The sequence below is a fragment of the Amphibalanus amphitrite genome, unplaced genomic scaffold, assembly GCF_019059575.1.
Source record: "Amphibalanus amphitrite isolate SeventyFive unplaced genomic scaffold, NRLGWU_Aamphi_draft 001802F_arrow, whole genome shotgun sequence".
In the NCBI taxonomy this organism is placed as follows: Eukaryota; Metazoa; Arthropoda; class Thecostraca; order Balanomorpha; family Balanidae; genus Amphibalanus; species Amphibalanus amphitrite.
In genome coordinates this window covers 52,223-78,911 of record NW_024883295.1, presented here as the reverse complement: position 1 = coordinate 78,911, position 26,689 = coordinate 52,223, and the positions used below count along the sequence as shown (strand labels likewise).

Below are 26,689 nucleotides of genomic sequence, written 5' to 3'. Positions count from 1 at the left end.
ACATCTGCGCACAGAACCACCGCCACGGATGGCAGATAAAACGAGCGTGTATGGTTAACACTGAGGCTAACGAATAACATCTGCGCACATGAACCACCGCCACGGATGGCAGATAAAACGAGCGTGTATGGTTAACACTGAGGCTAACGAATAACATCTGCGCACAGAACCACCGCCACGGATGGCATATAAAACGAGCGTGATCTGGGCTATGGAAGACGTACTGAGACTCATTGGCGTACTGAGACCGCCGCAGCTGAATTAGTCATAATACAGAGGCTCCAGTAGTGTGAGCCACACGTTGCGAGTCACTTGAGCCACAGGTGAGCCACAAGTCACGAGTCACTTGAACCACAGGTGAGCCACAGGTCGCCAGTCATTCGAAGTGGGCATCTCCGATGCTGGTTCTACACTACCTGGGTAATCTCCCACACCTTCTGTGATAAGCCAGATAGGTTTACATCGAATCCCACACTCCGGTAAAGAATCTCGAACAGGGCCCTGCAGGGCCCCGTGAACTTTGTGTAGAAGACAGCGTGGGCGGCCGTCATTAGTGCCACGGTCTCCAACCTGGTGGCCGGCAGTTGGCACACCACCACACCGTCCACCGATAGTTCCTCACCTGCCTGACGAACCCCGTTTCTCGGATCTGCCAAGGTGCCAATGGTTGTTCCACAACCATAGGCAAGTAGAGCTAGCAGCTCGTCGTCTGCCGTGAAAAAGAATATTACAGTCAGTTGGCATCAATGCATATCGTACAAATAAATGTAAAGGAAACCTAGGAGAGAAACAAGGAACCGCGTTCGTACAGTAGCTGGCTATGCCATCTACAGTATCTGGAGACGATTCTTCGCTTCTTCCTGATTTCTTTTCACTCTCAAAATCGTAGTACGATGCGTAGTACGTTTGCGTAGTACGATACACTCTTACAGCTAAACGTGGTGCATAATTACAAAATAATTATACGTCGTTTAAATATTTCAGTGAAATAAGAAATTAGTACCCGATGTTCCGCTGTCATGGTTAAGTATGGAGTGCAGGCAGGTACTAGGTATCAAACTGCATGTAACTGTGGCATATTTGGAGACAATGAAGACAACCATGAATGGAGACAACCTGAATGGAGACAACCATGACTTTTCAATATCACTAGAGTTAAACAACACTTGTTGACTAATAGCAAAACCAACGACGATTGGCTGTCCAAAGGTGAGGTACAGGGTGATCAATAAAGAATGACATAAACTTAGCCCCCAGGAGAAGCACATAATACATCATATTTTAACACATTAATAGCACACCGTTAGAAAGAGAAATGTGGGACATTTGACGTAACATAAACCGAAGTCAGTTGTGACACTTCGTTTGTCTACAGGAGGTGCTCGAAGAGGTCTTGCTTCTCCGCTCGGCGGAGCCCGGCCATGACCTACGTTCCGGGCGCCTTCTTGTATGGAATCAGCTTCTGTGGATTATTCGGCTACCAGGAGACTATATCCTTCCTGTGGGTGCTTGCTGTAGCGCAAACCACTTCTCGTCACTCCAGATCAGCCGTTCGAAACATTCTTCCGCTTGATTGAGCCAGAAGGTGCCAGCCTCGACACAATACTGTCATCGGAGAGGACGATCGTTAGGATCGGGCGATATGGTTTCCAGTCCAGTTTCTTGTACAGAATCGCCCACACATTCCTAAAAGTCATTCCCAGGTTTCCTGAAGCACTGCGAAACTGGATGTTGAGCCGATTTTTTGAAGAATTGTCAGATTCTCTGCACCTCGTAAGTACCGGCAAGGGCCCAGCATCCCTGGTCACCCTGCAGTCCAGAGTTTTTCCTGCCTGGACTTGAGCTTGTGGCCCCAAGCAGCTAAAAAAATCGTGGAGAGAACTCAAGATCCTTGATGAGCTGAATGCTGTCGTTAGTCGTCGAAGACTACACCCTCACATGGTCGGTAACCATCTGAGACGAATGGCGCGGCACACCTGCAGCGCCGGGCCGAGCTCCGCTGCGCTTAGAGGGGTGGGCACTTCGAGCACCTCCTATAGACAAACGAAGTGTCACAACCGACTTTCGTTTGGGTAATGTCAAATGTCCAACATTTCTCTTTCTATGGTGTGCTGTTTATGCATTAAAATATGTATTATGTGCCTCTCGTGGGGCTAACTTTATGTCATTCTTTATTGATCACCCTGTACAACATGTTGTCCCGCCCGTCGTTAAAGTGCCATGCCACCTTTTTACGGTTTTCGGTTTAAAACGGTTTTCAGTAGACCTGACCCACCTATGACCTGAAGTCCGTTTCCCGAAATTCGTCCTAGTTTTCTAGATATCCGCATTCGAACTTCACATTGATGCCGTCACAAAAAGTGTGGGAGATGGGATTTTAACATGGTAATGTTACATTCCTGTATTCCACACATTTGTGATGGCTTTAATCTGAAGTCCAATTGCGGATATCTTGAAAACTAGGCCGAATTTCGGGAAACAGACTTCAGGGTAGGTCATAGGTGGGTTAGGTCTCGTGAAAACCGTTTTGTGTAAAAAAGGTGGCAGTCTTCCTTTAAGCCAAAAAAAAATCATCAAGAAAATAAACAGTTGTCCTGCCCTCTGCTATTAATGTATTACGCCATTGGGATATGTGAAACGCCATTTCTCCATCGTGCAGGAAGAAGCATGCGTGGGAAATACCTTCCTACACTTGGTCTTGGCTAATGTTTTGGCCTGACCTCGTATTTATCGAAAATACCTTGGGCCTAACTTTACATTCGCTAAAAAAAGAAAGAAATCAGTCAGATCTAAACATTATTCCAGCCCTGGCCAGGAATATATTGTCTACGATGATCGGCTCGAGCCCAGTTATATAGAAGAAGAGTATCCCTCCCCCCCCCCCGGCACGATGCGTTGCTAGCGGAACACCTCATCCGAAAAGGTGTGCTTGTGCCCGTTCAAAACTCACCGTCTTTGTCGGCCGGCTCTCCGTTTATCATCGTCTGGGCATACTTCTTCGCGGTATGTCTGATTTTGTGCAGGACATGCTCCTTCACGTCCTCCTCGAGCCCAATGATCATTCCCAAGTCAGTCCACACCTGGAAACATCGCAAAATCACATTAATGAATGGAATTAACATCAAGCAACATCAAGTGAGCATTATATCATTGTGGAAGGTCAGGTCAGGTAAGTTACTCCAGCTCACAAAAAGTTTGAAAGTTTGAGCCGTCCCTGCCATACCTAGGTATTTGGAGCATTTCCATACAGTGTACCTGAGTGAGATGCTTATATTGTCACTTACACTGTGAGTTGCATGGTTTAAAAAATATCACAAAATCTATAACTTATTAGCTCTACATAACAATCTTGTTCACAACTTGAACTAAATCAGGGTAATTGACATGGCTGTTTCCCCTGGTTTCAATGGCCTTGAGCATGTCATGGGTGACAATTTGTCTTCCAGAATTTCATCATCGCGGAAATCGTCGTCCGCAAATCTACGTCAACGCATTTCTTGGATTGTATGGTCATACTACGGATTACTGTAAAGTCATACTAACAAAACACAAAGTATACAGTAATTTCAGCTTACCTTCGAGGTGGGACGCTTGCTTGGTTCTCTGACAGAAGGCCTTGGTTCTGACGACTTGAGCACAATGGCGGTCGCGAATGGTCGCGAACTGCAGAGACATTCCGAAAATATTAGTCTTGGAATAATACTGTGCTGGACGAAAAGATTAATCACTTTTAGATTAGTTATGTCACAACGAAATAGGATTATCAAGAAAGTGATACAGTATTGCTTGAAATACGCTCCCGAATACTCCCGAAGAATAATGTTAGTAATGCTACCACATAATATTACTCCATGGTTATAAAATTATTGTCCGGACATGATAGTTTTATCACGAAGGAAGTAATTTTTACACCTACATGAGAATAGTTTTATTCTTTCGCGTCAATTTATCAGCCGTAATGGAGTATAAAAATTACCCTAATTACTCCACAGCGGTTTATTTTTATGCAGTTTTGATAAAAGTACTCTAGCTGTCAATTTTATTACCATCTAATGGGAGTTAAGCACAAATATATTCCAATGACCTTGTTTATCACTGTGAAATAAGCTAAAATTACCCCATGCCTCTTTGAGACTGATATAAATTTATAACCCGAAAGAATAAAAAGGACACGTGATAAAATTAGAAGATAAAATTAGCACTTGCTAAAACACAAAAGAGATGATTATAGTACCAGGTTTAAGAATAACTTTCAAAAACGCCCTTAATGCAATGCAAAGAGTAGGAATACGCTACAAAACATAATCATTATATGCCATTGGTGCGTGATTATTCGCCAAACTGGAGTGGAAAAACTCCAAAAATAACTCTCTAGGTGTAAGTTTTTTTCAGTGTGGGCCCCTAGGAGGTATTGGCCATCGCAGTTATAAAGAAGTGTTGCGTATTTTTACACATTTATTTTTACACGCTCCCCCCAGCACAGCACGGGTTAAATGTCAGGTCACCAGAGGTCAAGAAAGACCAAAGTTTGCCTACTTCGCCAATTTTCAACGAATCGGCACATCACTCCAGAATACACGGAGTCACAGCACCGCGAAAAAGCGCATTAATATGACCCTTTCAACGATCTTTCGGAAGAATGCTCTCAAATTTGACCTAGCCACCGGCTTAGCCTGCAAAGAGCAAAGGCTGCCAACATTGATTTTTTGCGGGATAATTTTTCACCCATAACCTTTGACTCAGAACTTGCACGAAATTAGGACTAGCATCGTGTTATTCATCTCGTCGAGACGCATCTCATTAAGTATGGACCCTACTTTGACCTTAGAAGATCAACTTTAAAATTTGAGCTAGTGTCGAGGTCACGACCTGACCGGGAAAGGTCAGGTGAACAACGATACGGATCGATTCGATATCAATCGATCCGTATCGTTGATCTGAACACATCTAAGGTGTTTTAATCGCTGTAGCATGTCTCTATCATCAATTGTTATAGCCGAAAAAAACTGTTGGCGACTTTCGTGACCTGGGTTGACCTCAGGGGTACCCATACAATTTTATAATGGAGAGTTCGCAAAATTGACCGAACCTTAGGTCACCGACGCCAAAACGCCGCTGACCCTCGTTTTAGCTCCAGTTCTGGTCAGCTGGTAGTATGAGCCTCGAGCTGGACAGAGGCGAGCTACGTCTGTGTGACTTTGCGGGAAACATTGCAATTTGGAGGCTGCTGAAAATTTTAAACATGCCCCCGAGTGACGGGGCTGTCAGCGCGCACTCAGGTGTGGGTCGATAGCTGGAAATGTCAATAGCCAACGTTTTTGTTATCGTCCTATCCCCGGCCAGCCGTGCATCTTTTATGAGCCTTGCCTGTACTTTGGCTGTCCAGTGTCCACCCGATAATGGCTACTTGTTCGCAAGTAAACTTGATACGGTTAGTTGCGGCGCACATATACTAGTACCTATTGCAAAACAGCATGCTTCAATTCCTTGACCTGCATCTCGCTTTGGTCGCCCCTTTTGGCCCACCAGCATTGGTGGGACCACCTTCGACAAACCCAACTCACCACACTCCATATTTAATGGGGCGTACCAAAAAGTGCAAAATTATCTGACTCAACTATCGCTCTACATATATACTCGATCATTTCCACCCGGGGACGGTCACGCTGGTGTAAACTAACCAGATCGCAAGGCTGGCGATCTGTGGCAGTTGTTCTCGCGGCCGTGTGGCGTGTCCCGGGTCCGACTGAGGCCGGCCGGGGCAGCGGCGTGAGCCTGTCCCCGCAGTCGCCGGCCAGCGGGCACAGCGTGCTGCGTGTGCGGTGACTCGGGACCATTGTGCGGCACCGGCCGGCAGGCGAAGCGCGCTCAGTCATGGGCCCGAAGAAGGCGTTCTCGTGCTGCAGCGGACATGAGGTAGGAGGGTCGCACGACTGGCGGACGTGTCTGTGGAGTACATGTATGTGGGATATGCGTTGCTACGGCACCAGAGGAGCAGGTTAAACTGCGCCGGGAACAGCCCCATTTAACTCCGTTCCTGGGCTATCGGCACGTGGTAAGCGATATTTGAAAGAGCGTAAAAACTCATACTAGATTGGTCAATTTTTAGGTCGCGTCAAAGGTCGTCGCAAGAAGTTATCAAAAGTCCCCCACCTATAATTGGCGTTTTTTGCGGAACATGTTTTGATTTGTGCAAGAACTTGTCACCAAGCTGGCACTACGGTTATTTTTAGCGACATCTTTTCCTCGCGTTGAAACTTGTCGTCCTTTAAGGTATAAGGTAATTTAAGGTATAATTTGACCTTTAGGTCAAATTATACCTTAAATTATATTATGTAACTGAGTAAGAACTCAGTTACATTACAGAGCATCAACAGAACGATCTTTATTTGTTTACATCAAAATGTGCAATAGTTAATTCGTGACCACTCGTAAAATGATTTGTGGAGACAGACAGCGCGGCAGTGACGGCAGTTCCCAGGTTTGCAAAATGCAAACATGAGTGGGAGGTGTCAATGATGAAATTATCACCGTGCTCATTTTATTTCATTTCAATCATCCCGCGCTCCGGTGGGGTCCGATTGAGGCAACCTGGTGGGGGAAAGGGGTGGGCTATTTTTTGCCCCCTCCCCTCCCTCGTATCTCCGAAACTACTGGACGGATTCACAAAACTCGAGCGGCGTTCGATAGCCCTGTAAACACTGTCACGAAAAAAAATAGTTTCATTGACCCGGGGTCACCGATGAAGTCACAGGTCATGCCAAAGCAAAATGTTTTACCGTTTACGGGCCTTCTAGGAAATGCGTTATAGCATCGGGTAAAACGTATTTTATCGAAAATCATCGATAGAGCGTCGATTGCCTAGTACATACTATATGTTGCTAAAAGAGGTCACTAATACCAGGTCAGGTCACCAAGGGCCAGCACATGAATCCAACTTTACTACGGCCGTGTGATGCATCTTTTTTGTCCAATCTATAGCATCAAACTCAATGGTGTTGGTTACACGACCATCAGGGACGGTTTAGGTCACGTTCTGGTGGAGGGCAGGTCGAGTTCAGGTAAAAAAGGTCAAAGTTAAAAGATGATAATTTTGCATGATATTTTTGCATGAAAGAGCGCCTATTCGATGCAGGTCATCACGAGGAATCCAACCGTGGACTTAGTTTTATTCTACGTGGTCTATAAAGGCTGAAAGTTGAGTTTGAATATTAGACATCATCAATTTTGAGCATTTTTGCCTAAATTTTGCCAAAAATAGTGTTACCGAGCTTAAATTTGGCATGTCGATAGCAGACTTATAGATCTATACATATATTCCGTTTTTCTCGAATGTTGGAAAATTTTTGGTATTTTTAGGGTATTGTTAATTTTTTTTAATTTTAGGTATCAAACACAAAAAAGAAATAAAAAACTCGACGTAGCAAACTTGTAGCCCTTTTCATTTTACATCTGTTTGATTTTGATCATTTTTATCCATCTTCAAAACTGTAGGCATGATGGCTCTTCCCGCAAAACCTTTTTAATGGGTCGAAAATGGCTGAACATGGCGTGACTCTAATGTCATTTGTGGTCAACCTATCATAGGCTCTGGAACATTTTTTTTACACAAGGTGTAAAAGTGATGTACGAGAGGGTACTGAGAGTTTTGCGACGCTCGGCGCAGTAGTTTTAGAGATAACGCGAAAAGACTGGAGGGGGTGGCCAAAAATACTCCCCCCCACCATGGCGCGGGTTATTATTATGCCGCAAATGGGGATACCTATACCATTACAGATCCCAGTGATAGGCGAAGTCAATACCTAAATAAAAATGTTTTCTTGAATGTTTATTACCTTACTTTGTCATGCACCTACTTTCATTCTAACCCTCGCCCGTATCGGTGTTTTTCCAGCTGCGAACGTATAAGGGGGGAGGGTCCGTTGGACCCCCCCTTGCCGTTTGGCCCCTGATCGAGCTAGGGCTTCGCGGAAAAAACGAGCGTGTTGCCCGTGACAAGAGGAAGCCGATGATACCCAATTTTAAGGTCCTAGGTCATTGGTTGACCTTCCAGGTCAGGTCAATGACCTAAAAGTCGGGAAAATCGGGACCTGTTAGAAAGTCGTAAAGTGTGGCTGCTATGGGGGTTTTTCGGGGTTCTGATTACGAATATCATGTTAGTTTTGATCACATATAATTTCTTCATGTATTTAGGCCAGGTCGGGTCAGGTCAACCAGTAGGGGTCTTGCCGGGTATTCGTAGTAGGTGTCAACCGTCTCTGACAGCTTCGTAACATGTTACGAAGGCACCAAAACTACTTCGTAAATGTTCAAATGGTTGCCAAATTCGAATTCAGCTCCAAAAGCTAGCCTAAAAACATGTAAAACTCGAAAAAGTGAACCGAGGTCATCATAGGTCAATGACCTGACCTGACCTTCAGGTGACCTTGACACCCACCCTAATGCATGGGACCAACATCATAACACATGTTTCAACGCTTGAAACCACAAAAAGACTGCAAACGCGCGGCTAATGCGAGCCGACATACGCCGAATTGCGATTCCGGCCAAACATGGCCTCAAGAAATAGGTCACAGGTCAAAGGTCATCATTGGGTCAGGGTCATAAAATTTTCAGAGTAGGTGTAAAATTGATTGATTCGAGGGTACTGAAAGTTTCGTCGCTTTCGGCCGGTTTTTACGCGATTTATTTCCGAAAAGCCGAGAGGGGTCCGTTCGACCCCCCCCCCCCTATTCGGGCGAGGGTTAATTAAGCAAAATGCCGAGATATGCATAAAATTTAAAATCGTGGATAGCATTCCTATAGGCACTAAGTTTTCCGTCAAAGTTGTGAGCGTCACGGTTCTGCGAGCGAATATCGGGTGAATGCATTAGCTCACCGAGTGGTTCGAGATTCCTCGGTAGCTCGAAAAGTGGGCGAATTGTAAGGTTACGGATTTCTCAAACTCTTTGTCAATCGCGTCGCACGTACAGAGGTTGACACGAACCAGTGAGGGATGATGCAGATCTCGTCTCCAGAACATGTGTCAAATTCTGTCGTAATGCTGACGTGCTTAGCATCAATCCGAGAAGTTGCTCGATGAACTAAATACCTACATAGGTATTATAAGCACAACGTACGAATGCACTAAATAGTTTCCATTTTCCAACACTACTTGACTGGCATCATGTAACTATCTGCCTAATTTCAAACTGGTGTCTGGTGCTCTGAATTCTCACAGAGGCTGTGACCATTGTTTTTTGGTTACAGCATTAAACATAACTATAAAGCTCATTCCACTAAAGCAATGTTCGGAAACTTATGTGCGGGCGGATGTAGTTAACATAACAGGGAACAGTCAGCAGGCCGGATGAACCATACCTATCATTAACAGTTCAAGTTACAATTTACTATGTACACGCCTCTATCACATACCTATAATGTTTGAAAAACATGGCAGCATAATTATTAGATTCTATAACCGTCATAGCTGTAATTCATCGCCCTAATTCATGTGGTGAAACATAGGCACCATTGACCCTATGCGTTCTCATGGAACCGCCTGTGTCGTTGGGCAAAGGCGATTGCTTTTGCCACCGCCGCGGACCCTTCGCCAGTAACTGCTGTCCGCTCTACCGACTCTTCACTGGAGCTTCACGAGACAATAGGTATTTCATTCGCAACCATGGTGTAAAGATAGGTGGCTAATGATGTTATGCATGACACAAGTTTGACATCTCGTCTTTCATTCACTGCCACAGTCTCGTAAAATTCGATGCATTTATATGCACAACAAATGTCTAAATGTATCGGTCTCTCGGCGTAACACAGCCAGTGGCAGCAGTTTTTAGCCTAATAATTTTTTTTTCATTCACATATATTGCAATTAGTAGGTTCCGCGCAATACAGAGGCAGCCAAATGCTTTCATTCTCACGAACATATGAGTAGCCATGTCCGGAGGTACATAGGTAAGCATATGCATGCGCCACTATAAATAGCATGCGCCATGCGCCTAGTCAGCGTGTCACGGTTCGTCGGCTGGCCGGCGCAGGTCCACTAAGCACCGCGCACCTACCGGGGTCAGGGGGGGGGGGGGGTCCGGAGACGGGGGGGGGGGGGGTGGCCAGGGGCAGGGCCCGGCGTTCTGGCCGACGCCGCCAGCAGTCAGGTGCCACACCGGTACCGAGTGAGTCACTAGTGCACCTACGTTCGTGCTTACCCGGCCGGAGAGAGGGAATCAATTAGAGTAGCGATGATCGGTTGTCGGTAGTTCTTTTGGATTTCTAAATTGTTGATTGATTTATTTTTTAACGGGAAAAGTCCCTGTTTAATTTTGACTCTTATGATGTCGCTTTTAGTAACAAATGTAATAAACGTTCTACCAATTGCTAGATTTAATTATATTTACTTTTACCACATCTCCGCGTAATTACATTTATGGTACCTATATTTGTATCTTCGTGAGATTCTGCTCATTGTCGTATTGTGGCCAGATGAGTGCCTGTAACAAGCCAATGGGATTCGAGGAGCCTTCTCAGCCGATTTTCACCTTCACTTCGTTCACCGTCCTCCGCTGGCGACTCCGCCATGGTGCGCACATGTCCCCCCGTATTTTGTCCCCAATATGACTGCGCCAATGAGGACAACGCCGAGAAACAAGTGAGTTTTACTTTAACTCTTTCGGAAATGCAACTCAATAGTATGTCGTAGATTCTAATTGTTTATGACGCGCCGTTCCAAACACACCATTCAGACATTTCAAGGAGAGACCGATGATCTCCTTATATGCTAATGATTCAGACCTAATTCGTCCGGGTCTGTCTTTAAAAGGTTTATTCTGGGAGGCCACGACGGGGCTACAAAATGTTGTCACATTTATAAACACAGCGTCCGTATCCGCTGCGCAATTTGAGACACGGTATATTAGTCGAACTCTGCTGATTCAAGTCAAGGGTACCGAAGGTTTGGTATATGAATCACATGAATCAGCCCACTGGCTGGTAAATAAGTGGTGCATCACAGAGTCTGCGTTTTTATATTGTCATTAGGCATGTACTTACTTAGCTAAAGACGCCGGGTAAGCACTGTATTCATAGTGTGAAGTACTGTTGTGTCATTGTTTTATTTTTTCTGTTACTTGTGTTTGAATGTTTTTGAATGGGCGTCGCTTGCAAGACCTGCTGAGCCTGAGGTGCTGGTGTTGTTTGTTAAAAGCTGTGCCTTCCTTGTCGTCTGTGTCGAAACATGCCATTCATTCACCGTATCAGTTCACGATTTACCTACATGATGATGAGTTTTTAACTTAGTGATCAACTTTGTCCAAAAACGTTCAAATGGGTAGCACTTGATCTTTTATGACGTCTGACCTGACCTTACCTTTGAGTATGACCTTTACTAACCCTTTCTAAAACCTTTTTACTGCTTGTCGCTACGTGGCCCAAATGCTGCGATGATGGGGCATCAAAATGACCTTCCCTTTCTCGCTATGTTCCACTCGGACCAATGCACCGCTTTGGTGTGGTTTTAACCCGCGCCCCGCGGTGGGGGGAGGGCAGAATCTGCCCCCTTCCCGTTTTTCGCCAATAACTTCTAAACACGTTACGCCAGCAACGTCAAACTTTCAGTATTTTATCATACATCAATTTGACACGTTTCCTGAAAATTTGAGCGAAATCCGTCGGAATTTTTTTGAGAAATTGACGTTTTAGTGACGTCATGTTCGCCATTTTCGCCTCAAAAACGCCAAAATTTTAAACGCTGCTAACATCTTCATTTTTAAAGGAATCAAGACGCAAAAAAGGTTATATGTGATTCTACTTTGTCTATCAAATGGCTATATCGGTTTTTTGAAAATGTTGGATTTTGGCCCAATTTTTTTTTGTCTTAAAAAACTGACTTTTTTGGGAAAATAATTATAAAATCCAAAATTTTGAGTGTATCGAAAAAAACGGAATATATGTCAGAGAAGTGGTATATGTGCACCTACATACCAATTTCTAGAAGAATCGGTTCAAAAATGTGGGAGGTATTCAAAAATTTATGACGTCACGACATACAAAAATTTCGAAAAATGATTTTTTTTGAAGTTCTAGACCTTGTACGGAAACAAAAATAGCACCATTCGATTCGCCGTGAAAAACTGCATAAGATAGACACCTTTTTAGGCCTTAACAACCAGCTTTAAAATTTGACCTCACTTGACCTGACCTTGACCTGACCTCGACCTGAAATTCATCCAGAGGTGGTTCATATCGCTTACTGAGTGTGCCTATTGAATTCTATGAGTAAAATGACCCTTAAAACATGTGTCGCACATGCCCTTTTCTATATTTTGTTTTTGGTGACCTGACCAAGGTTGTATACCAATCAAGTCGATTGAATTGATTGATTTGATTCAACGCGTATTTTGAGTTGATTGGATTGAGTCGATTGACTTTTCGAGATGACTGGTTGACTGACTCGTTTGACTTTAGCGACTGGTTGACTGATTTGATTCCCGAAAATTAGAGTGACTCGTATGATTGAGTCGATTGAATGGAAAGTTCAAATAAGTTTTAGTTGACGAAAAATAATGACACCAATTGATGACATCAAAGATCACAAAACTACACTAAAAACTGCTTGTCATCACAACTGCAATATGGGGTAGATGGCCAAATAAAGAACAGGGCCCTAAACATGAACAGCCAACTTTGACTTTCAACTGCAATAACTGCTCCAATCCTGTGATAGAACCTGGCGATGCACCTACCTACCTTTCTGCACTCAGCAGGAAACTTTTTTTTTTTTAATCCAGATGATAAAGTGCAAGCCCTATATACTAATAAAGTGTGATTAATTAATAATCCACATCTCCACATCTCCTCAGAAACAACCCACTGAACTCTATAAATATCTGAAACCCCTACAAAAATAACTGAAACAAAAGCACCGTTTTCATCTCGCTAATTACGTTTACGTAAATTAATAGCTAATTTGCTGCATTGTTTAATTTGCAGCAGAACGTTTGTTGATCCTGTTCTCCTGAGAGCCTAAGCATAACATATTTAATATATTTCATTTTCCTTAAAATATTTTACCGAATATTATTAAGTGGTTTTATTTCAAAAGAAATAATAATTAAAACGAAATTGGTGCTGTACAACTGATTTATTTTATGATGATCTACCATACTACATGATAATCAATGACGTCATCTTACCAAAAAATCAAAAGACGTAGAATAAGGATTTATAAAAGCTTAGCATACTTATCGGCAAAACGTTTTCTTTGTTTTTTTTTTTCGCAGTCGCACCGTGCCGTTTTCGCGTTTTAATTTTCCTCTTTTCTACTTCCTTTGTCCTTAACTTATCCTGTGGTTCCAGAGTCCCTGTCCTTTCCATTTCCGTTTAAATATATTTTTAATGCTCATCCCTATCCCCCAGTCCTAACAGTTTCAAATTGTATTGCAATAAAATGTTTTGAATTCTTCAGACTTCACATATAACCAGGGATGCGGAGCCGTGGAAATTTCAGACGGCTCCGGCTCCAGCTCCGGCTCCGGAGAAAAAAATCGGCTCCGGCTCCGGCTCCGGCTCCGGGTGAAATGTTATGGCGGCTCCGGCTCCGGCTCCGGCTCCGAGTAAAATGGTCCGGCTCCGGCGGCTCCGGCTCCGGCGGCTCCGGCTCCGACTCAGTACATCCCCTAATCCCTATGCAACAGTGTTCGCCACGGGCCCCAAAATCCCCAGCCCAGCCCGGCCCGGGCCCATGGGTTCAGAGCCCGGCCCAGCCCGTAGCCCGCTCTTGGCAAATATTCCAAGCCCAGCCCGGCCCGGCCCGTCAAAAATAGCAATCTAGTTATTGTCTTAGTCTATTGCTATAATAAGCATGATTGATTACACTATTTTGAGAACAATTCAAATTGCATGAATATTAACATGGCAATCATGACCCCTTCTTTTCAATGAACATAATCATTTCAAGCACCTATGGCACAAATTTTAACAGTAACAGCAAGCACCTCAGTCAATTAGGTCATGATTACACACCTATAAAAAGTTTACATGATTATATTAACTACATTCTATGAGTAAAGTTATCTTGCAAGCTGATGTGTGTGAACATTATCATTCATAATTGGTGACTCTAATGCATACTTGAAGGAAGTATTTGCAACATACTCTATACTTCCCAGCACTTACCAGCAGAAAAAAAAGCTTGACTTATGGGAATTGATGAATCTGTCTGGGATCGACCTTGCTGTTAAATTCACTCCATAGATGCTGCAATATCAAAAGCCTGAGAAAGCATACAAAATAGGTGACACTAACTTTAGCACTGTCTTCCAAAAAAAGAGAAAATCCATCCATTTATCAGCAAAACTGACTTAATCTATTTTCAATTCATGCCCACGTGTCAACCGAATCTCTGTGGACAACTATCTGCTACTTTCCTTGCTATTTTATGTTAGGCTCTTTTCAAGATATGGATATCGCTAGCAGCGTAAGCAGAAAACATGGTAAGCTTGAAATGTCATTGGGTACTTTTGCGACTTTTATGCATCATCACCATCAATCGATAATGAGCGAACACTTCTTGATTGTCGCAGCTGCGGCAGGTAGCGATTCTGACCAATTGTATAATAAAACATATATGATCAAGTTTTTGTTTTGTTTTTGTTCGAGTTTTCAGACTTCGTGATTTAGGTTTTATTTTTTATTTGTTTATTTTTTTCACCTTGATACTTACTTAAAAAACGTATTTATTTGATATACTGTTGTGTATACTACCTAGATGCCGCCACATAAACATAGCGCCGCCGCCATGATTGCAAATTTTGTTGAGAAGGGGCTGGTTTGTTGTGATTTATTTTGACAAATTTATGGACATTTAAAGAAGCTTTCATCGCGAAATACTCTGTAGAGTTCCTCGTTACTTACAGTGTGTTTTGTGAGTATCCTTTTAAGGTTCTGTTCGTTAAAAAGCCGTCGGTGGAGGAAAAAAGACTGTGTTGGAATTGTCTCACTATCACCATATATAAGTGTTAAACTTAATGTAGCCCTGTAGCCCATCATTGTTGAGTGGCTTCTTAGTTTTTGGAGTTGTAGTGCTAAGTAAGTTATTCTGATGACTACATTTTAACTTTTATTAACTAACTAATGATGCTAGAGATTCTCTGATCTTTTTGGTTGCGGAATTTTTATGAAAACCCTCCTATGTGTGACATGATGTGATATTGGATAATTCTCAAGATTCCCAAAATTCAATATCAAGTAGGTTTTCTTTCACATTGCTTAAATTTGGTTTAGTTTTGTATTTTCCCAGTGGGTTTTGTTTGCATCAGTTTCCAAATTTTCTTAAATTGACATTAGTCGCAAAACCCATAGTGCACAAAGCTCTTGGCCCGGCCCGTCCATAGCCCGTTGACTAATGATATTTGGGGGCCCGGCCCAGCCCGTAGCCCAGCCCGGCCCATGGCCCGTTGGGCTGGCCCGGCCCGTGGCGAACACTGCTATGCAATCAATTAAATACGGGTGGAAGAAAAATTGGATTGGTTATACGCGTTACTCTTTGCCATGACCGGCTCATGACCGCGTCCCTGCGCAAACGCACCTCGGAGAGAACTGGCAGAACAAAGGACTAGGAAGCGATGGCATTGGAAACGCAGTCGCCGCGAATCGGAGTTCACTGAACCATCGTAAGCTGACACCCGTCTCGGCAGAGACGGTGCCGGGTGCTGGGAGTCGCAGTCCACTGCACTGGCTTGAAAACAATGGCCGTCACCTGATGACCGGTCCTCATGTTCTGGGGATGCAGTAGACGTGGGGGGGGAGGAGCAGACAGGAAGTTGATTGCGTACTGTGGGATACTGGGGATATTCGGCTTTTTTCATTCACTTGATGGCCCATGACGTAAGTACATACCATATGTTTCACTGCCTTGTACTGTCAAACCGAACTAGGTCAATTATTTTTTTTCCTCTTCAAAAAATAAAAAGGAGCCGGAGTCGCCCCCTTTTTTGGCGGCTCCGGCTCCGGCTCCGGCTCCGGTCTATATTGTTTCACGGCTCCGGCTCCGGCTCCGGCTCCGGGCAAAATATGCCGGCTCCGGCGGCTCCGGCTCCGACTCCGGCTCCGGCTCCGCATCCCTGCATATAACCTATCTACCTTCGTTGGTACTGTTGGTAGCCAGTGACACATCTAGGCAGGTAAGTAGGTACCTACCTGCTTTCCTGCTGTCTTCATAAAGCATACCTAATGAAGTTGTCAAATTTGTAGCACATTTTCAACACTTTCATATGGTGTCAGTGTGGCATGAAACCTAGCTAGGTTCATTATGTTCAGGGTTCAATTCAGAAGAGCTCCGCATAACTCACATAAGAGACAGACGGGGGCTTTACATGGGGTAGATAGCCTGATGACTTAGCTGGAATATGACCAAAATTAAATTGACAACTTTTAGGTGAAAGGTGGTGATTTGGGTTAAGGGGCGTTTGTTGAAGTCAACTACTGGGTTATTTTGCACCCATTAACCCGCGCCCTGCTGGGGGGGGGGTGTTTGAACAACCCCCTTGTGGTTTTTCGCGAATATCTCAAAAACGGCGGCGCGGAGCGCCGCCGTTTTTGGTACACCTTATCATACATCAATTCTACACATGTTGTGAAAATTTCAGACCAAGGTCATTCAAGGTCAGGTCACCAGGTCACTTGAAGTGACCTCACCTCATAAAAAGTTTCAATGTCTGTCATAGCTACACCGAGTGACCGATCGCTTTGAAACTTTCAGCGATTGCTAAGAGCAATAGCATGTACAAAATGTATATCTCAGAATTTTGATATCGATGACCTAAGGTCAGGTCAATTTTGCGACCTCCCCATTATAAGTCAATGGGAGAAAATTGAAATGCGCCTCTTTTGGACGAAAGACATTATAAACACTCCCAAACACTGAATTACAAGTGGTTTAGACACACTGAACATGGAAATGGTGTCCGTGACCCCTGTTTATGCCCTGAGGTCATCTTAGGTCACGAATGGTATCTAACAGTTTTTCGCAAATAACTGTTGATAGAGGCATACTAGAGCGATGAAAACGCCTTAGATGTGTTCAGCTCGACGATACGGATCGACTGATATGCAACATGACCCTTTCCGGTCAGGTCATGACCTTGACCTGAGGTCAAATTTTCAAGTTGACCTTTCAAGGTCAAGTTATAATTCATTCGATGCGTCTTGACGAGAGGAACACGATGCTGGTAAAAGTAAGCTCGTACAAGGCTTGGGTCAAAAGTTATTGCAGAAAAACTGTTTCCGAAAAAATCGGCTATTTTTGCAGTTTTTGCCCCCTGCAGGCAAAACCGTTGACGTTAGGTCAAATCTGAGAGAATTACTCAGAAAGGGCGTTAATAGGGCTATCGAATGCGCTTTTCCGCGGCGCTGTAGCTCTATTGGTTCCCGAGTTATGCGCTGGCTTCTTGGAAATTGTCGACATTCGACCTGGAAATCGGCGAAATTTTGCCTTCAATGACCTCTGGTGACCTGACCTTTGACCTGACCAAAAAATTGACCGATGTGATTTCCTCATTATTTTTGACGCTCTTTCGAACGCCGCCTTCCGCGTATCGCTACGTGGCCCAGGAGCCGAGTTAGAAGGGGGGGTGTTCAAACACCCCCCCAGCAGGGCGTGGAAATCCAGGACCCCCAGCCGGGCGCGGGTTAAATGAAACTTCTGCTCCAATTCTTCCCATTGAACCTCAATATCATGATCCACCTGTCCATCACTAGGTATCCTTCCTTATTACATAGAAACTTTGAATGGCATGGCAATTTATAATTTTAAATGACAATACCATTTTTATGTTTCTTCTGTAGGTAGGTAGGTATAGGTAGGTAGGTAGGTACACCAGACTGCTATGGACACTTCCAAGTTGGTGGGGCAAAAAACCTAATGTATATCTTGGTTTGAGTCGTTTGATTGAGTTGATTGATTCCTTTCATTGTCGCGTTTGAGTCGATTGAATCAATTCCCGAAAACTGCTCTGACTTGATTGATTTGATTGGTTTCCCAAATTTGTCGTGATTGAATTGATTGCTATTGATTGAGTCGTATACAACCCTGGACCTGACTTGACCTGACCTGACATTGACCTTGACCTTTGAATGACATTGTATGCAACGAATATTGTCTTGGTAGTCTGAGAACACGTTTTGGGCAATCAGTCTCAGTCCATTTTTCGGCAACTACGGTGCAAGTCCGATACTGTAGAAACTTGCATTTTGTACCCTTGACCTGACCTTGACCTGACCTCTGACCAGGGCCTCGGCTAAGGAATTTTGACTGGTGGGCCACTTGGGCAGCGACATGGACTGACCTTCGTAGCCATAGCCCCCCCCCCCAATTTTCGATTTCTCCCCAGATTTCGGCCACTTTATTCTGCAAAAAACGTCAGGATGGCATTCAAAAAATGTAAAAAAACGGGGCTCGACCCCCCCCCCCCGACTCTTCAGAGAGAGGAGAGATATATATAAAAAACGACAATATATTCAAATACACAATTAAAAAACAGAGCTTTCGGTAACAAATACCTTGATCACTGTGTGTATGCTGTGATCAAGGTATTTGTTACCGAAAGCTCTGTTTTTTAATTGTGTATTTGAATATATTGTCGTTTTTTATATATATCTGTCATGGATAACACACAGAGAGGAGAGAGTAGGGACCCACAACCCTCTCAGTGGTGATACTCCGGCGGGGTGCACATAAAATCGCACAAGTATGCACAAAATATTGACCCAGATGATAAGACTTTGGACGATAACTTACGGCCGATCGGATGTTAAAATCAGCGAGCCCTGAGTGGATCGCTCGCCGACTAGTCGAAGAGTCGAAGAGTCGGAGAATCGAAAGCGGTCGGACGGGATCGGGCGTTGTCGAGGAATTGTGAACAGCACGAGTGCAACTTTATGCCTATATAAAGTGGGTTGTAGCAGGAACCCCAAAAGGGGGTTGTAGCAGCAACCCCAACATCTCTGAAAATGATCATTAGGCCTATTGGTGTCGCATGGAAAATAATTTACTCAATTAGCCCAAGCGCACTGCGCAACCCTAATATTTTCTATAAAAAAAGTTATGTACACTTCTGGTGAACAGTGTCCCAAGCTTCAGATTTCCCTTGGGTGTCTGAGTGGAAAATTCTAGCAACCCAAAATGTGAGAGTGGAAAATTATCCATTCTTATTCTTGAGTGTCATCTTCAGCCCAAATGAGAAATTTTTGGAACGCTGACTGTGAACGGTTCGAAATTCGTCCGACTGGTCAGATGTGTGACTGCAAGCATCATACCGGTCGTGAAGACGTATAGGTATTATCGCTTGCAGACTTCAATCGGCTGGAAGTCGCCGACACTACCTCTAGTTTGACTCTGGCTTGTATCGTGTCTATCGGCGAGCCGTCTGAGATCGCTCGCAGGCTTATCCCCGACCGTCTGAACTGGTCTGTTCTTTATTCGTAGTTTTTCTTGTAACCGACTGGTCTGCGGCATATGCTTATGTGACTGCAACCACTCGTTGGTCCAATCCGGTGAAGTGTGACTGGGGCTTAAAGGGACCCTCCCACCTTAACATTAGATTTGAGTTGAGATAGCCAAAATGGGGTCCCTGGCTCACAATTACCGGTTTCGGCACTCACAACATCGAGAAATGCCTTAAATCGGAAATATTGAATTTCAAAATTGCAGCATTTTGATTCAGAGGGGCTAATGCTTAGGAATACCCCTTTGAATGTGTGACGTCAGCGCAGATATCTAACGATTTTTTAATGTTTGACTAAAACGTTTTGTAGCACGCGGTGGTACATGCTATTTGCGCGCAACATCTGCCGCAAACGCCGCACTTCTAAAATAAAGTCGCTAGAAACAGCGGAGATCCCAAAAAAGTAAACAAAAGTAAAAGTCGAATATCTTGAAAACCGGTGAATATTTTTTCGGTGAAATTTGGTAGATATTCCTTTTCGTTCTTTCTGAACCGAGCGACATCACTTTCATGCCAATTCATAAACTTTTTTGAAGGTGGGAGGGTCCCTTTAACCTACGCTACGGCTGTCTCAAGAAACCGGGAATGGTGATGGTAGTAGGCGGGCAACGACGATCATTCTTTTTTAAGTTGCGGGTACTATAGTCCACTTTTTACCTCAAGGATATTGCAAACAATAGGTTGAAGTTTTTTTTCACAAGAATATGTTTTACCGATGTGTATTTTACAGCCTGAAAATGTACGATAAGATCTGCTAATTCAATTTGAAATGTGTAAAATGTGAAAACTTAGATTTTTCGGAAAATTACTGGTGGGCCAAATCTTTGAGGCTGGTGGGCCATTTCGGGTCACTGGTGGGCCATTTGGCCCACCAGTTAACATGTTAGCCGAGGCCCTGCCTCTGACCTACTTAAGCAAAAAAAATTCGGCTCTTAACCCGCGCGGGGCTGGGGGGGGGTAAATTTTACCCCCCCTCGCGAATTTTTGCGATATCTCAAAAACGGCGGCGCGCAGCGCCGCCAAACTTTCAGTACCTTTTCTTACATCAATTTGACACGTTCCCTGAAAATTTGAGCGAAATCCGTCGGAAAATTTTTGAGAAATTGACGTTTTAGTGACGTCATGTTCGCCATTTTCGCCTCAAAAACGGCAAAAGTTCAAACGCCGCTAACATCTTCAATTTTAAAGGAATCAAGACGTAACAAAAAAGGTTATACGTAATTTTACTCTGTCTATGAAATGGCTATCTGTGTTTTTTAAAAATCTTGGATTTTGGCCTAAATTTTTTCAAAAAACTGACTTTTTTGGGAAAATCATTATAAAATTTAAAATTTTGAGTGTATCGAAAAAACCGGAATATATGTCAGAGAAGTGGTCTATGTGCACCTACATACCAAATTTTAGAAGAATCGGTTCAAAAATGTGGGAGTTATTCAAAATTTTATGACATCACGACATACAAATTTTTTGAAAAATGACTTTTTTTTGGAAGTTCTAGACCTCGTACGGAAACAAAAATAGCACCATTCGATTCGCCGTGAAAAACTGCATCAGATAGACACCTTTTTAGGCCTTAACAACCAACTTCAAAATTTGACCTCACTTGACCTGACCTTGACCTGACCTCGACCTGAAATTCATCCAGAGGTGGTCCATATCACTTATTGAGTGTGCCTATTGAATTCTATGAGTAAAATGACCCATAAAACATGTGTCGCACATGCCCTTTTCTATATTTTGTTTTTTGGTGACCTGACCTGACCTGACCTGACCTTGACCTTGACCTCTGAATGATATTGTATGCAACGAATATTGTCTTGGTAGCCTAAGAACACGTTTTGGGCGATCAGTCTCAGTCCATGACTCCATTCTTCGGCAACTACGGTGCAAGGCCGATACTGTAGAAACTTGCAATTTGTACCCTTGACCTGACCTTGACCTTGACCTCAAACTTTAAATTAAGTACATGTTTTTAGTAGTTCGTGATGAGAGCTTTCGATTGGCGTTTGAATTTTCCAAATCGGACCATTAGTTCGGGAGATAACAGGGGGGGGGGTAAAATTTACCCCCCCCAGCCCCGCGCGTTCGGCTGGAGACCCCAGCCCCGCGCGAGTTAAGATCCGCCATGTTGCGAGCTTTCAATTGCCGTTTTCCCCGTCTTTCTACGACTATCGGTTCGGAAGTTAGACAGGGGGCAGAATCTGCCCCCCCCCCCCCAGCAGGGCGCGTTTGTCTGAATAGCCCAGCGGGGCGCCGGCGTGGGTTTAACCCAAAAACAATGATAGAAATCAGACAACAATGCCCGTCTGTATTCCCCTGAGCCTGTCTTGTCCCTGTGACTTGTCACACAGTGTGCAGCTGTGCACGGGTCGTGACTGGAATTCACCGTACGTTTCAGCAAGATGAGAACGCTGAGCGCGGCAACTGGGGTGGCAAGTGGGACTACCTGCTCTCCCTGGCCGGCTATGCCATCGGAATCGGCAACGTCTGGCGGTTCCCCTATCTGTGCTACCGGAACGGAGGAGGTCAGTGACACTCTGTCTGTCTGTCTGTCTGCCTGTCTGTCGGTCTGCTGGTCTGTCTGTCTGTCTGTCTGCCTGTATGTCTGTCTGTCCGTCTTACTTATAACATGAAACTCTTTAGTTAGATTTTTATCAATTTTCAGAACTTATCTAATGTGATTGTGCCTCCTTACAGGCGCGTTTCTCATACCGTACTTTTCGATGTTGCTCCTGTGCGGCATCCCGCTGTTCTTCATGGAAACATGCATCGGTCAGTTCTCCAGCTCCAGTTGCCTCACAGTCTTCAAGATCAGCCCCATTTTCAAAGGTAACATGCTGATAAAGTTTGAGTTATCGCACACAATCTTGATGATTTCAGTGTTTTCTGTTCTTATCTATAGTTACTCCAAGGTTGAGCGATGAACCAGCGATGTTGAGTATTTCCGGTCACCTCAGTACTTGGAAAGCCTCAAATCTTCTCAGGTTCTCACTGAAAAACTATTACCACTGCACTTTCAGTCAATTGATGTTTCTACATCTACCAGTTGTTCTTTTATCCCCTCAGTAGATGTCGCGTTCTATTTCCCTCATGCTGGTCGTCTCTGTATAAAATTACAATTGTCCCACTATCGTGCCTCAGGCGCCGGCTTCGCGTCGTGTCTGGTGACGTTCGTCGTCTCGGGCTACTATAACGTCATCATCTCGTACCCCATCTACTACATGTACCTGTCGCTGACGCCCCACCTGCCCTGGATGGACTGCAACAACACCTGGAACACTCCAAACTGTGATAACGTGAGTACCGGGCCGCCATGATGACATGTGCTGGTTTCTCAGGGATTTTATCAGCGCATTTAGTTTCGTTGAAAATGCAATGTAACAAGGCAAGAAAACCTTTCACGATGCTTCAGATATAGCTGCCTTTTCGTTATTGGTACCACACAATTTTTCGCTCGTATACGATTGGAAAAAGCTCCTAGCTGCGCTAAACGCCGATTTACGATGCTTCAGATATAGCTGCCTTTTCGTTATGTGATTGAAGCAAGCAAAGAAGAAGAAAAAATCCTTGGGTGGTTCGGCTTTTGCCAAGGTTGTTGGTTGGTACGCATTTGCTTTGGTATCGGTTTTCCAACTATTTGTAATTAGCATCGCATGACATCGCTAACCCCATTGGACCTATGAACCTGGTGTGGCCACACAGGTCAGACCGTTAGTTGTGGTTCTGAGTTGACAGGCGCATTATTTCAGGCAAGCCACCAGCTTCAGTCGATTTTTGCTTTCCCATTCAAGTTCTGAAGGCAGCTTTACCAACAGAAAAATAGCCGCCTGCCGGAATTTTTTGGTTGAGACCGCTTCACTTCATATACGGTAAGCGGTAAAGCCCTATCCCCTTACGTGCCCATCGCTTTTATGCTCCGTATGTAAAGCAGTCTTTATGGCAAAAAAAAAAATCCGGCAGGCGTTTTTTCTGATGGAAAAGCTGGTCTGTGATTTATTTTTCATTTACTCTCTAAATTCTTTGGAATACGATAAAAATTATCGCCACTCGAGGCCCTCTTCCAGCAAAAAAGGACTGATGAGTAATAATGCCACCATCATTAATCTTCATGTTTATCCCCTTAGAGATCTCCTGACTTGAAGGGGGGTAGACGCTGGTAATCGGAATCAATCACAGTTATGGCGCAGCTTTGTGATGCAATTACGGCGCAGCTGGCGCGGCCGTGATGACGCGGCTGTTACGAGGGGTGCGCATTCATGTCGCTATAAAAACACACAGATACAGTGCTGTGTTGTTTGATATGACCCAGCCGGAGAACAAGGGTGAGGACACGTCAATTTTTGGGACACTATATTTATGGTCACACTCTGAAGCCTCAGGCCTGAGCTTTATGAATGGCTGCTATGCTTGTACCGAGAGGATAACAAGACATCTTTCGTCTGATGTTATATATTCTATGCTGATGATCGTATCATGCCCGTGAGTGTATCCAGGTTACGCCGTTACCTTTGCCGACGGCACATTTTTATCAGACTTTAGAAGTTAGTGTGCCAAGTTTGAGACCAAATCATCGATATGTGGCTGATGATGCGTCTATTCCAGTTCCAATGCTTCATGTTGTTCCAACTACATTCGAGTATTGTGCCACGAGTACGTATAAAAAGAAGTACTATATTTGTGATCTGTCGTCAGATTCTAAGCGAATGGGTTTATATTGCACGATAGATCATTTGCTTGCATCCCTAACCAGCATGACCTTGCCATGGCGGGATTGTTTCCGTCTTGGCGCCGCTCCAGTCCGCCAATGCGCCGACACGCGGGTCGCGGGGGGGGGGGGGGGGCTGGCGCCGGGGGAGGGGCACCGTATCTGTGTCTGGGACGCACCCCAGACTGCTCTAAACCGCCGGGAACGGCTAATAGAGTGTGATTGGCCGCTTCCTCAGGGGAGAGACGTGAATAGCCCGGAACTCAATTGAACGGAACAGCCTCACAGTGGCGGAGAAGGTAGAACGATAAGTCCGTAAACTTAAAACGGGGCATGAGGTCATAAGCTAGCAGCACATATATTTTTTACTGTCCCTTTGCCTAGGCTTGCAGTGCATAAAAAGCAGCTTCAGATGTATTCCATATCATTTGGTGATAAGATTTACGTCTACGTTCCATGGCCATATATAAATATTAAATGCGCATTTCTTTGAATATAGCTATCACAACTATAGCTTGATATGTGTCGGCCCTATTCCTATTATTCCTTTGTGAAACATTTTAGACCAATAGGGGTAAAATTACGAGGTGATTAGTACTCAACGCTCCCACACTGCCCTGTTATGGAAAAAACTGATAGTCTGGCAAATGCAGAACAAATAAATAAATAAATGATTTGACAACAACATTTCGGATAGCGTAGCTTTGTCTTCGGCAAAAATAATGGGTCAAAAATAGGTCAATAATAATGCATACGAACAAGCTCCTATTGCCTAAGTGATACAGTACCAGGAAAATTGCGAGTGACGAGAGCTAGCGACAACATACCATGAGCCCTACACCAGACACTAACTTTGTCGCATCTCCCACCACGCTCCCGTTGACGCCGATGATCCGCTCCATATCTATAGGCGACCCTCTCGAGTCTCGCCGCTTTGTTTCATCTGTTGACAGCTTCGCGGGTTCGAGTCGAACACTACCGGTCGCGGGACGGTCGACAATGGGACCGTCAAGAACACACCCACCGACGAGTTCTTCCAGTGAGTAACCGCCATTGTGTATCGTGCAATTTGTATATATTTTCTGAACGGAAAATGCACATAAGAGCTGAAGAATGCAGAATGAACAGTAGGTATAGTTCGTTTTTTTTTTTTCAAAAGGACGCTGGCTCAAAGTTCAATATCGAAGCTCTCACGTGAGTTTTGGCAGCTTCAGTGTCTGGCGAAGAATTTCTTACCGAAAAAATAACCGATTTCAACTTGTACACGGTAAGTAGCTGGAAATTGTTTCTTAAAAATGAACATACTATGATGACGTCACTGGTGGCAGCAGGCACCCAAATGTCCGTGCAATGGGACAAGTGTCAACGAATTTGGGTGAAACTTAGTTTTTCACTGTTGCCGAGCTTATAATCGAGTAAGCAGTTCCGTCCATGATAGTTATAAGTTACATTGCAATACATGTTCGACAGTATGACGTCATCACTGTTCTCATATATGGTTCCAAAACGCACATATGGAAATTGTCGGGAAGAAATCACATGTTAAAATTAGTCGACGTTCGATTTTCTCAGGTTCAGTTTTTGCTCGGTTTGCTCGCTAAAACACGTGCTTGTTCGAAAAACATACTTGGAGCCAGCGTCCTTTTGAAAAAAAAAAACGAACTATACCTACGTTTTGCTTTGTTTAGGAATGTTTTATTCTTACATTGCAATGATGTCAATTACACATGTGGAACGAATCGCAAACCGAATACCGAAGTCCGAACAAATCAATACCTAATCATGAATAGCATCATGATATTGAAAGCAAGAACAACGTTGCAATAAATGTAGAGCAACTTATACTCAGAAAGACTTAAAAAGTTCTGAAAGTAATTATATCTACCATCCAAAACGGCATTGATGATAGATGTTATCACTTGGGTATATTATTTAGTGTCACATCAAGACGGACGTCTAGCCTCGTGTAACTAGAGGTCATTGATTGCCGACGGTGCAGGGCTGGGCGTCGTTTGTGCTTACAGCCAGCAGACCGATCGAGCTGTGGAAAATTACCGGCTGACGTGGTCGGCGGGCCCTTCACCCCCACCCCATCCAACGCTCCCCCTCCCCAACGTCTTGAACTACCGAACGTTGGGGGGGGGGGGGGGGGTGTTCACTCAGTTTATTTTGGCACAACCTTACCCATGAACAGATATAGGCGCCCGGCACTGGCGGTCGCAGCCGCTAGCAAAAGGGGGGGCCAAACTCACACTCGCGGGACATAACATTAATCCGGCACCGGAGGGGGGGGGGGGGTGATCGGCTAATGTTTTACGTCCACGAGGTGCCGCGCAGTTGGCACTACTTATGCTTCATCCATCTCATTCTTGCGTGGAATCTTAAAGCTAAATTTAAGGCAAAATCACCAGTTCCATTTCCCGTCCCACGGTGTTTCCACCGGTCAGGCCACTGCACCATGGCGACGGATCGGTGTAGCATATACTGGAAGGTT

At 44.3% G+C, this 26,689-nt stretch overlaps 1 protein-coding gene across 2 annotated transcripts in view; it reads left to right on the top strand.

Moving 5' to 3' along the window:
• The first annotated feature begins 5,693 nt into the window (after nucleotides 1–5,693).
• Nucleotides 5,694–26,689, top strand: part of LOC122375245 (sodium- and chloride-dependent GABA transporter 1-like) — a 31,585-nt gene continuing 10,589 nt past the window's right edge. The window contains exons 1-6 of one of the 2 annotated variants that reach the window (XM_043354517.1): nucleotides 10,134–10,166; nucleotides 10,474–10,639; nucleotides 21,889–22,015; nucleotides 22,188–22,319; nucleotides 22,632–22,786; nucleotides 25,149–25,234. In XM_043354517.1, the coding sequence (XP_043210452.1) occupies nucleotides 10,568–10,639; nucleotides 21,889–22,015; nucleotides 22,188–22,319; nucleotides 22,632–22,786; nucleotides 25,149–25,234 (572 nt within the window). In that variant the 5' untranslated portion in view covers nucleotides 10,134–10,166; nucleotides 10,474–10,567. Of the gene's footprint in view, nucleotides 5,917–10,133; nucleotides 10,167–10,473; nucleotides 10,640–21,888; nucleotides 22,016–22,187; nucleotides 22,320–22,631; nucleotides 22,787–25,148; nucleotides 25,235–26,689 lie in introns of those variants that run through there. The other variant, XM_043354518.1, reaches the window with a different exon arrangement.